This window comes from Mesocricetus auratus, unplaced genomic scaffold (genome assembly GCF_017639785.1).
Source record: "Mesocricetus auratus isolate SY011 unplaced genomic scaffold, BCM_Maur_2.0 Super-Scaffold_100676, whole genome shotgun sequence".
Classification (NCBI taxonomy): Eukaryota; Metazoa; Chordata; class Mammalia; order Rodentia; family Cricetidae; genus Mesocricetus; species Mesocricetus auratus.
In genome coordinates, this window is record NW_024429266.1 from 6406795 (window position 1) to 6419119 (window position 12325).

The 12325-nt window shown below is 41.2% G+C and overlaps 1 protein-coding gene across 1 annotated transcript in view; it reads right to left on the bottom strand.

Moving 5' to 3' along the window:
* Ush2a (usherin) overlaps positions 1 to 11555 on the bottom strand; it is a 644634-nt gene extending 633079 nt beyond the window's left edge. The window contains 5 exon segments of the mRNA XM_040738771.1: positions 7299 to 7464; positions 10918 to 10943; positions 10945 to 11168; positions 11171 to 11275; positions 11278 to 11555. Of these exon segments, the coding sequence (XP_040594705.1) occupies positions 7299 to 7464; positions 10918 to 10943; positions 10945 to 11168; positions 11171 to 11275; positions 11278 to 11431 (675 nt within the window). The 5' untranslated portion in view covers positions 11432 to 11555.
* Positions 11556 to 12325: the final 770 nt, after the last annotated feature.

The following is a 12325-nucleotide window of genomic DNA, read 5'->3' on the forward strand; positions in this document are numbered from 1 at the left end:
GCTGCAGTGTCTGATGATGTTTAATGTGCCCACCATTCCTCATTTGACACCATGCTTTACAGTCTGTCTGCCTGCAGCACTCACGCCACTGGCATTTGACACATCCCCTGTCATAAGGGACATGGACACTGCATGTTTTGTATGTGGCATGTTTTCCCCTCCCTTACAGCCTGGCTGAAGGCATCATGTTACATGCCTCTTACTTTTGGACATGTAGATACTCCAGTTACAGCAGGGTTAGCAATCCAGAATCCAGTTGTTAAGATGGAAACAGTGCCAGTTGAAAATGCATTTAGCACACCCTAGTCTTCCAGTCATGATGGCTGAGCTCCACAGGACATTGAGGAGTATGGGTGGGCTACCCTAGGATTGTATGACTAACTGGAAACTGAGGCTCACCATAACTGCCCAGCATCCCAACAGGCTATGCATCATATATTACTATACATCCCAGGAAAAAAATCAAAACTTAAAATGTGCTGTATAGATTCTACTAAAACTATTATTTTCATGCCATCAGAGAGCTGAAGCACGCACTGACTGATTAGATGTAATCAACATTAAGGTAGAACATACTTCAGTAAGTCTTGTATTATTTGCTTTATTTCGCAAAAGAGAGAGCGTGAGTGTGGGCGTGTGCATTTCGAAGAGCAAATGTGGGCATTAGGTGACGACTTATGTGAGTCAGTTCTCTCCTTCTACCATGTGGGTTTTGGGGTATTTAACTGGAGCTAGTAGGCTTGGTGTCAAATACCTTTACACACTAAGCCATCTCACCAGCCATGATTTGTGCATAGAACTATTAAATAGTATTTTACTTAAAATAATCCTCTTATACATTCAAACCACTTAGAGCAATGAGATATACTACTGCAAAGTATAGGGACTCTACCTATGATTGTATGAATATATAAAACATAACATATACATGTACTGCAAACATGTAAGAATATTTACAAACATATCAAAACTATATTTCTGTTACAATTGTGTCTTTTCAGTTCCCATGGGATTTTTCATTTGTTGGTCAAAGAACTTTGAAAAAGACCCTTTAAATTTTTATGATGATTTAGTCTTATGGCAATTAGTTTATTAAAACACTTTATACTTATGTATCTGAGTGTCTGAGTATTGGCAGGGGGTCCCTCTGAGGTCACAGAAGGCATGGGATCACCTGAGTTAACAGAGTGGCATGCGGTTATCTGCCCATTGTGAGTACTGAGTATCACCCTCTGGCCCTCGGCAAGAGCAAGAAGTTATTTTAACCACTGAGCCATGTTTACAGCCCTTTGATAATTTATGGATTTTAATTTATGGTAAATACATTCAATACTGTAAATAGGCAGGCTGCATTAACTCTTGGGGGTCCCCTATTTCTCACCCCCACAATGGGAACAGCCTTAGTCAATGCACTACAGCTACAGTCAGCATTTGCAATTTGAGAGTGTAAGATGCTTAATGAACTAGACTTAACAACAGTAGCTATTCTAACTCTTGACTGCTGTTTCTAAAAGCAATTCATAAACTCCTTGTTTTCACTTGAATCTGAAGAACCACAAACATGCAGCTAACTTAGGTGATGGCCAAATGTCTCTGCCTGAAGAAATGGTGCTTAGTGCACACACAGGCTTACGTGACTAGACGCATGAAGCTACAGGTGTGATCAATGAGAATTAGCGAAGGAGCAATGTGGTCAGGAGACCTTGGAATGGGGGTGAGGGTCGAGGCAGAATTCCCATAAACACCCCTAGACAGCGTTCTAACCTGAGGAAGCTTCCATGGCACTGCTGTCTCATACCCCTCATTATCAGGGCCATTTAAACGGCCATATTAACTGTGCGTGTGTACAGATACTCCAAGGCCGGGACACTCATTTGTCCAGTCTAACAAATTGTTCCTTAAGCTGCATGTCTGTCTCCAGACATAGTTTTCCTGCTTCAAACTGAGGACATAAGTCAAAACAACATGCTTCACAGACAACCAGGATCTATGCTGCCTCTCGTCACCCTATCGATTGCCCACGTTTATTGATCAATACTTTCTCCACTCGTATCCAACTGCCCTCCCTCACACCGCTGCAGCTAGGCTCCTCTGTGGCTCTGCTGGTCAGTGTACCCAGAGACTTTCAAGATGCCATAGAGCATGTACCTGGACCCATTGCTGAGATCGTCCCTGAGGCTCCACTGTATTCTGACACTTTGTCCAATGCATCTCACGCTTTACTGCAATTCAGCACAGTTTCTAGAGAACTCCACCAGGGTTTCCTTGAAGCTATGGGTTCCTTGAAGTGTGGGAAGTAGTTACAGGCAAAGACAATTTTCACAGGAGACTCAGGGATTTTACTTTCAAGTGATGTACAGCTAAACACATACTTCCGAGTACTTTTGCCTGCCAGTCCACAACAAAACACTCAATAAAACTCCTCTATGTGTTCCAAAAAATGTAAAGACCTGTTCTTAGTAGTTATAACATATGCTAATACAATATGAATATTAAGCCCTTAAAAATCTCCTATGATTATACCTGTTGTGCTTGCTTAATAAAAATATGAGTTGATTTTTCAAGTTTCAGTATAAAAAGTATGGCTTAATAAATTACCTTATTACATAATCGGAAAAGACTAATGTGTTAAGTCGCAAAGCAAAATTTAAATCTGTAACCACGTAAGACTGAAGTCCCCAAATTATATTAATTTAGACTTCCCATTTTCTGACAGCTCTTATATCAAAATGCTGGCTTTCAAATAAATGTAGAAACGTGTCACTAAAACAATTTTGGATAGGACATTAGATCTTCTGTTCATGTGCCTGGCACTTCCTGGTATCTTTGTTGCCCAGAGATCTAATCATTTAAAGCCGTTTAAAAAAGTTTGAGGGAAGTTAGAATTCTGCTGTTTACATTTTTAAATTTATTCACTGAGTATGTGGTATATGGGCATGTGATCCACGGGATGCATCTGATGGCCAGAAAGCAAGTTGCATGTGGTCAGAGGATAAGTATCAGGTTCTCTCCCTGGGGATTGAACTGACATCATCCAGCTTGGTGGCAAGCACCATCTCCCTTGCCCAGTGTTCTAATTTTGTCAATGAGAAGTGGATACTAAGCAAACCCAGGTTGTGGGAACAAAGCACTGAGAAAAAAGCCATGCAAAGGGAAAAGGGGGGGAGGGGACTGTGGGTAAAATCTGACACAGAAACACGCAGTATCCAAAGGCTGTGTGAACTCACATGACCTAGCAGGTACAGTGGGAGCTTGTTTGAGGCATGCCTGTGTTTCTGGAAACACAATTGCTCCTATGATGTGAGCCATCCTTAGAAGGCCTTACTACATTTGCTGCTCTGAGAGATAAGTTGACACAGTTTCAGTCCTTGAAGCTCCAAGAAAGCAGAACCATCCTGTCCCATCCAGGATCTACCACGTGGCCCAGGGTGGCAAGCTCACTGAAGAATGTATCCGGTGAGATTTGAAATGGTTTGTAGCTCAGAGGCCAGCTGAGGAGGGTTAGGAGGCTAGGCATGACTGTACAAATGCCTACAGTGACAAGGCCACAAAAAAAGGCCAGTCATGGGCGGTGGGAAATCCAGCACAGTTGCACTCCTTCAACCCAGTGAAGCTTGCTGTCCTGTGCTTTAGGTTGGCTTGCTGGAGGATCCTAGGATCATGGCACACAGAGGAGACAGTGCCAGCCTGTCCTGGGGTTTGCTCAGTCTGTCCCAGTAATCTCCATCTGAGAAAGTGTTTGGTTTTCTTACCATACTGAGCAGGGAAAGAGCTATTCCAGTCAGCTCTTACTCTAAGCTTTTCCCACTAACTCACTGAAAAGCAACACATCCAAGAGAGGGGCTTAGTATCCCCCAGTTTTTGCTCTCCATAGGGGGTTCTTCACCCATGAAGACATCCAAGTTCAGGGAAGGAAAGGTGAGTATTCATTTCTGCATGAACAACCACTTTGGCAATAGCATTTAGTCCCTTTGGTTTATTTTGACATTCATATATTTAAATACACAAAACATATATACACACACATACATACACACACATATATATATGTACATATATATACATATACAGATACTAATTTGTTGATGGGTGTGTGACACTATTTTTTCTTTTCAATCTCTTGTAGATGGTACTTTGTTAACATCTTTAAATTTTTTTGGTATTACAATATAATTGCATCATTCCAAAAATTACATTCCTTTTGTCATATGTAGAATATAGAAAAAAGCAAACCAAAGAACTAGAAGTCAGAAGGAGTATTAGGTACTTTGGAAGATGGCTCCCTAGATAAATAAGAGAGACTGTTATGCTAGTGTGAGGGTCCAAGTTCAAATCCCCAGCACTTACTTAAAAAGTTAGGCCTGGCTTTGTGCATTTGGACTAGCATGTTGTCAGGAGTGGAGATGTGAGATTTAATAACTCAGGCTTGTTAGCCTTAGCCAAACTCCAGGCTCAGAAATCCTGCCTCAGGGACTATGGTGGAGAATGATAGCACCAGACATCTGATCTCCCTCTCTGGCTTTCATGGGTACCTACACCCACGCACACATGTGCACACACATTACACACACAAGATCCATGGTTAAGAGGGAACACAGATAATCAGGGCAACTGCATGTGTGCATGAAAGTCTCACAATAAGATGTATTGTTTTGTGTAGCTTATGTATAATAACAAAAGGACACATGACTAATGAAAGAGGATCTAAAGTCAGTTGCCTTCTAGGTTTCTATTGTCAATAAATGAGTAACAATATAATTGACAGTGAAAGTGTAAGGCCCCAAGAAAAACTGTTTGGCTTCAGTATGACCATTCCAACTGCGTGGAAGTTCACTGAGATATATGGGTTTGGGAATGGGCAAGTGCTTAATCAGCTTCATTAATCTAACTGTGTGATGTTTTCATTTGTGAGTTAATTAGAGTAGAGTGATTTTATTTTTAAAACGTAATAGCCAGGCACAGTGGCACATGCCTGTAATTTCAGCACTTAGGAAATGGGAGCAGGAGGATTGTTATTTGCAATCACTCTGGACAACAGCTTAGTGTCCACACCAGGCAGAGAATCAATCAAGAGCCTGCCTCAAAAACTCAATTATAATTTCTTAAGCCAGAAAGTAAAAAACAAATTAAAAAACCCACAAAAATTCTGATAAATCAGGAAAGATAAATTATTCCACAGTAGACAAACAGTTTAAAACGCAAGCTGCCTCGTTAAGCTATCGACATTGGGAGTAGAGTAATGGCCCAGTAGTTAAGAGAACAACTTGATGCTCTTCCAGGAGCTGGGGCTCTGTCCCCAGCACATACGTGGTGGCTCACAGCTCCTGTGACTCCAGTTCCAGCAGGTCTGATGCCCACGTCTGGTCTCCCTTGGCACTATACACATGAATGCACACTTAACTAGATGCAGGCAAAACATTCATACGCACAAAATGTAATAGATTAAAAAAGCATCAGTATGCTAACCTTTAAAGAAGGGAATATTTAAAAACAAAAAATTCACCCAACCTAGGCAATGATTTCCCCTGTGAAGTGAGTAGAAATGACGACACGGACTTCAGTGGTGCCCTACAAGGCAGGCAGCACTCCCAGGGTGGCGATGCGAACACCGCTGCCTTTTTGAAGTTGGAACTTGCTTCTTAAAGCTTGCATACACTACACCCACCAAAGTCTTGCCCATTTTCGCAGACCAGGCAAAACAAAGATAACCAGAAAGATTGTATTCATTGTTTGCAGACACCAAAATCTGCCAGAAGCACACAGATGCTTTGGAATTGTCTACAAAGTGCCTTCTTTTCTAGAAGTTTCTACTTCCTCATTTTAAAAATTAGAGCCCAATTTGATTGTTCCAATCAGTTATTAGAATGGGAAACTTCTAGACCCAAGACAAACAGTCCCTTATCTGTTAACTACTGAACTGCTGTGCAGTGGGGAGTGCCAGGATGGAGCCTAGCTGTTACTACAGGTCCTGGTGTTAGGTGGGATCCACCCTCTGCATCCTGTGGCATAGAATACAAGGGAAACCTGATCCTTATCAACTACATGCACTGAGCTAATGTCCTAACCAAAAACCCTGAGTGGGTATGGTAGCTTCGTGAATGCCTCCATGAAACCAATTAACCAATTGTGATTGTGTGTGTGTGTGTGTGTGTGTATGTGTGTACATGTACATGCATAAGTATATACATACATATACATATTTTTTTCTTTTGGGGCACTACTGCACTGTTATGCAAAGTATGGAATTTTTAACAGTCTTATGAGCTGATAAAAACAAATGGGTATACACTATGTACTCAAATTATCAAGGATGATAATGATATGTAAAACTAATAATATAAAACAAAGAATTCTCAAGACCCCCCCAAGGAAATGTATTTACTACCTGATTCAGATATATATGTATATATATACACACAATTTATGTTTGCTTTCTTTATATATAGGCATATATAACTATATATGTATATATACACATACCTGCTTTTATGTATATAAGTGTGTGAAATCGAAGATAATTTTCATAAAATGAACAAGGCTACAAGAGTCCTCTAATGTGACAAGGAGCTATGCTAACCCCTGGGTGAGTGCTCAGATAGGCTCACCTCCTGGGAAATGGAGCACATTCTAACTCTGGCTTGAAAAGCAAGATTGTGTTTGGCAGCACGGAGGCACCGGAAGCCCTGAAGAAACAAAGAGCTTCTGTCTCTATCCCAGACACTGTAAATGCCAGACATCTCACAGATACCTCAGCATCTGACGGCCTCTAACTTCCTTCCAAACTGTGGCTGACAACTTCAGTGATAATGTAACACCTTTAGAATGCCTCAAATATAAAGTTCACTAGTTCTAAGGTCACTGACTTAATACAACAGTCAAGTTCCACTCACATCATCAGACACTATCTGAGAAAGACAGATGTAGAAACCAAGCAAGGATTTAAATGCTGCTATAATTAGTGAGGATCAGGACTCCAAAGGAGTTACCGTCTAAACACAATACACAGTGACCAAATAAAACAGAAATTCCCTGGACATGCGATTAATGCTCATGGCATCATTACCGTACAACTCTGGGGCTAAGATTTTTACAGCAGCATAAGGGGGGGGGGAGGAGACACTAACCCACCAGGAGATACAGCGTGAGGTCATTGAAATGTGTGTTCCTTTGCTGTCGATTACATATACCAGGAATTTAGACACCGCTTTGGCTTCTCTGGGTAGATTCCATTTAAAAAAGAGACAGGATGACAGATCCCTGTGTTTAACCAAATGTTAAATATTTTTTATTTTACTCACCTGCACACTGAGATGAATCCATTTCTTCATAAGAATTCTCCCTGGTGTCATTACTTTTATTGGCGGCTGCAAACCATTTACTGTGCGATAATAAAACATGGTCTCTTTCTCAGATATTGTAACTTTGAACACAATCTGCCCATCCACTGTCTTTTCTATCACACACCCAAGGAAGCAACCAGAAAAGACAGAGAAGGTCAGCATCCAACCAAATCGACATGCAGGGTGTTGCCATGGTAATGTGACCCTGACCCCCACGCAAAGTGTGCTTTCACTAAGTACCAGACAGAGTCTTGCTACACCCCTAAAAGGATGTATTCCAACAGACGTCATCCTATTCATGTAAAAAATAGAATTCTTATTTACAATATATTCCCCCAGAGCCTCAACACCCTCCATTAGAGATTCATGATAGAAAGTAAAGTCACAGCGTCCTACTGGAAAACTAACATTTAGGATACTGGCTCATCAGTTCCCTCACTATGCCTTTTATAGGAAGTGCTAGGACATCCTACATCCCACATGGATTTTGAGTTATCAGGGCAAATCTTTCTTCTTTTAATGTTAAGTGGATTTGGAGCCCATGGAAGGGTCTAAATTATTAGCCCTGGAGTCAGAATTGCTCTACCATCTCTTCTGTCTTCATCTTGTGCCAGCCAGGACTCAAAAGCAGCGTGTACAAGGTGACTGCTTGCCTCTTCCAAGGCCAGTGGTCCAGCTGAGACACGGAGCTGGTGGGATGGTCTTGGAGGGAAGTTTTCTTTACAAGAATAAAATCAAGTAGTATCTTGATGACACAGAACAGCTTTTAGGAAGTCTCTGGGGGCATAAGATAGACCTACTTTACTTCAGGGAATGGGTTTTGCTACCTCGCCCAAGACGATTTTAATCTTGCAGGCCCAGCATTCTCAGTCCTGAGGTGATGGGTGGAGCCTACATTTCTGGGCTGGAATTTCTTTTAAAAGGTCCCTTCTTTCCTGATTACCTAGGATGTGTTTCAGAGCCTGGGACTCTTTCTAACACGACTGGCATCCACTCAGGCCAGGCATCTTCATGGGCACCACTGATCGTGAAACATTATTGTCTCAGCTTGACAAAGTGTAGGCTAACTAAACACGCTTTGCCATTCTGGCAGGAACAAGAATCTATCTATTGGGGCATCGGTATTCTGTGTACAATACTACAGACCCACCCCAAAAGTGATCAGTTCAGTCAGGAGCATCCCAGAGGTAAAAGTGAAATCAGACCACCCAAGAATTGCTGCTAAAGATATTTCAAAATTATCTTTACAAGGGATAGTTTAAAAACCTCACTTCACTCTCCCCTATGCTGTCCTGCATTGGGAAGTAGAATAAGGTTGGAGAGAGCAAGGGTCTCTTTTTTATTGACACTAATTTGCTATCTTTTGCCTGTGTTTGGTAAGACAGGAAGTAACGCATCTTTTTAATTTTGGCAAATCATTTTAGATAAAAGCTTTTAAAAATACACACATATGTATATAGATACTACTGCAGACTATTTAACACTTCAGTAGTTGAATATTTGTGATTTACTGACATGAAAAAAAATCCATCTGTATCCTAAGTCTCTGGGCCTTAGTCTAAGAGTTTTCCTTTGTTCATTTGTCTTGAGTGTAAAATCTACAAGTGAGAATTCAATCATTACACAGGAATGTATTTACCAAATGCAGACCTATTTCCCCAAGCTTGCTGAAAATGCTTTTCTTAATATGTTATTGATTATCTCCCTTGCTATTTTGTTTGCTTATAAACACTCTAACTTTGGTAGATAATAAATGTGAGACGAAGGCAGGTAGTAAAATATTTAGGAACTGGATTTATTCTGCTCCTGAATACACAATAATTGGATAATCCATGTTTTGTTTGTTTTACTTATCTAGTGCAAACACCCCCAAATTCCCCCAGTTCCCATAGGTATTTTAGCTTCAAGAATGAAAATGACCTTGATACAAGCAGTGGACCCTCCAAACCATAAAGCTCATTCCACCACCTCTATGAATGCCCCTGTGTCTTGTCTATGGAAAGTGATGCCAAAAGGAGAGACATTGGGTACAGAGATGTCTCTGTAAGGTTGAAAAAAATGCTTTAAAATATGGGTGCTGATAGCATAACAAATAGCTTGAATCTCCTGGAATTTCCAACATTAAAACAGTCAAGTCTTTTTCAGGGAATCAGAAGAAACAAGGAAAATGGATTGTGACTATTTATATTCCAAACTTTAAATAAAAGTAAAACTCATGGACTTCCACTTGACAGATGGGAGGTAAACACCTCTAAGTCACATTTGTTTGCGAGATGGCAAGATTTTCCTGGTTGTTTCCTAAGTTGTGAGATGGATAGGTACCCAACACATCCCCACAAAGCAAATGTCACTGCACTAGGAGGCAAAAGATGAGGTTAGAGTAACTAGAACAGTTTTTGCATGAATGAAAATACTAAAGAAAAACTTTACTATTAAAAAATTAATGGGGGCTGGGGAGATGACTAAGAGGTCAAAGCCCTTGCTGCTCTTGCAGAAGAAGACCTGGGTTCAGTTCCTAGCATCCATGTCAGGGAGCTCATCACCCTCGCGGGCATCTATAGGCACTTGGACTGCACGTATATGCACACATTTGTAAATCCATACATACTAACATGTTAAAAATGTTAAAAGTAAATCAAATGAAGATTGCCAAAAATGTTTCTTGTTAAGTTTCTGGCCGGTCTTTGTATTATTTAGGGGACTTGTCTCAAACACCAGTGTGAGAAAAGATTACAGTAGGAACAGCTCATGATCACTGGACTACAGCTGGTGGTAGGGGAGCTCACTCCCAACGCATGTCCAGGGCATCCTTAGCAGATCCAACATCAGGGAAGCTTTGGAGAACTTCCCAGGCTTGTCTACTTCCTACCAAATTTGAATATGGAAACACTACACAGTGAAGACCAAACACTGTACTGTGTCATACATCCAAGTCTATCATTGACCATATTCTGTTAGTCAAACAAACATTTATTGAGAAAATTAAGGTAAGTAAAACAGTCCTAAGCCTCCAGAAAGCTACCGGCACAATAAAACAATTATTTTATAATAGAGACATTTTGTATATATAAATTTGAGCAAGACTTCAAATTCAAACATAACAATTGTTTATATTCCTGGCATTTGAGCCTACAAGTACACTCTGAACTTCCTATAGATTCCAAAGGAGAGGACGAAAAAGATCAGCCAGTCTATGAGAAATAAATGAATGAGTAGTAAATGTCTCAAATATAGTTAATGTTCTTCAGTATATAATTACATTGCATATAATAAATAACTATTATATATGATATTATATACATGATATATTGCTCTCCAACACAACTATTTCAACACTTTCTTTTCCATGGTCAATTCCATTCACCACAGATGGAAAACATCTCAGGAAAAGCATATTCAGATTGCAAAACCAGAAGAGGAGAGACTACCATAGCGGTTGGTTTTCAACTGTAGGGACCCTTTAGTTAGACAGCTCTATTTTTAGCTTAATTTTGTGCTATTATTGCAATAACCTTCAAATCAGGTTTCACAGGGTCCTAGGCTAACTGAAAACCCACAACTTGATGGTATTACTTACATTATGCCTTCTTGCTCAGCCTTCAAACCACACAGCTAAGGTAAATTCTGCTGCCAGCCTTGGAGCTTGTAGAGGAGGGTGGCTCTTGTGACTTCTGAATATAAAGCTCGTGGAGTTGATCTTGGAATGAAGATGGAGGTCAGTGTGGTCTGCCAGGAGGTGGCCTCAAAGGCCTTCCAGGAGGGCGGTGTAGGAAGGAGAGGCAGAGCGGTAAGGGTAAGGGCAGTCCTGGGTACATAGCCTCGGGGTCACAACTGCAAGCTCTTAACATCCGCCTCACTGTGACAAAAAATGCTGGGGCCTGGGAATCCACACGTGACATGGCTTGGCACCGTGAAAACCTTCTTGAAAGTGCCACTTTCTCCAGCCTTGGGAAAAGGCCCTGAGAGGCAGCCAATGACACTGAGACCAAATAAGCAAAGATGAGTGTTTGAACGACTCGATGCAAGAAGCCCAGAAAGAGAGCGAAGTAACTCATGGTTGCAAGAAAAGTATTCTTTGCCTGCTGAGGCATTCCTAAATTAATAACCAGGACTGCTCTGGTGCCAGGAGCACATCAGAGGCTCGCCACCTGAACACTGGGATTCTCCATCTCTGGGACACTGAAGACACTCTTCCACAGGGAGGGCAGAGCAAGGACATCCTTAGGGAGGGCAGAGATGTGAGCGGAAGTTGGCGTCTGCCAAACAAACACATAAGGAGTCAAGAGAAACCCGAGTTCATCCTAAGCATAAAGGGTTTGAGCCCCCTACAAAAACAACAGTGGACTTCTCAAAGGCCATCCTGCACTACGTAACTTAGAGTCAAAACTAATTCTCCTGACAAAGATCTTGACATCATTGGACAAATCACGTGCATCAACGTACAGAACAATCAGTTTAGGTATTTATATATGATAGTGAATTGCAGATTATAGCTACTTTGAGCTGTTACTTGACCCCAGGGAATTGGCACTACCTGCTCTAATTAATGCGGCAAAGCATCCTAGAGCTCTTTTCACGAACACCATATGTTGTGACCAGAGCTAACTTGCACATGCCCAAATGGAGCTAGCTAAGCACTCTGTGCCTTTTCCCTCATCCCAGGCTGTGCAGCCACTTTAAGCTCATGGTAAAGCTGATTAGAAACTCAATACCATCTGCTTGCCCGGTGCCTTAATATTTATCAGGCATTTGTGTTAATGTTTCCACATATGACTCTGTATTTGGAGGTTAAATATGGATTCCTAATACCGTGTAAGTAATTGTATTGATAAATAAGCTGAGTTACCATTTCTTTATTGCATTTCAACTGGTCCTCTCAGTGTGAGAAATGGCTCCTCAACAGGACCTCTGGCCCATGTTGCCTGGCAACCCTTGCTGTAACCCCCTCCTTACTTCTAGGAAATGTGCCCCAGTAATAGGAAGAC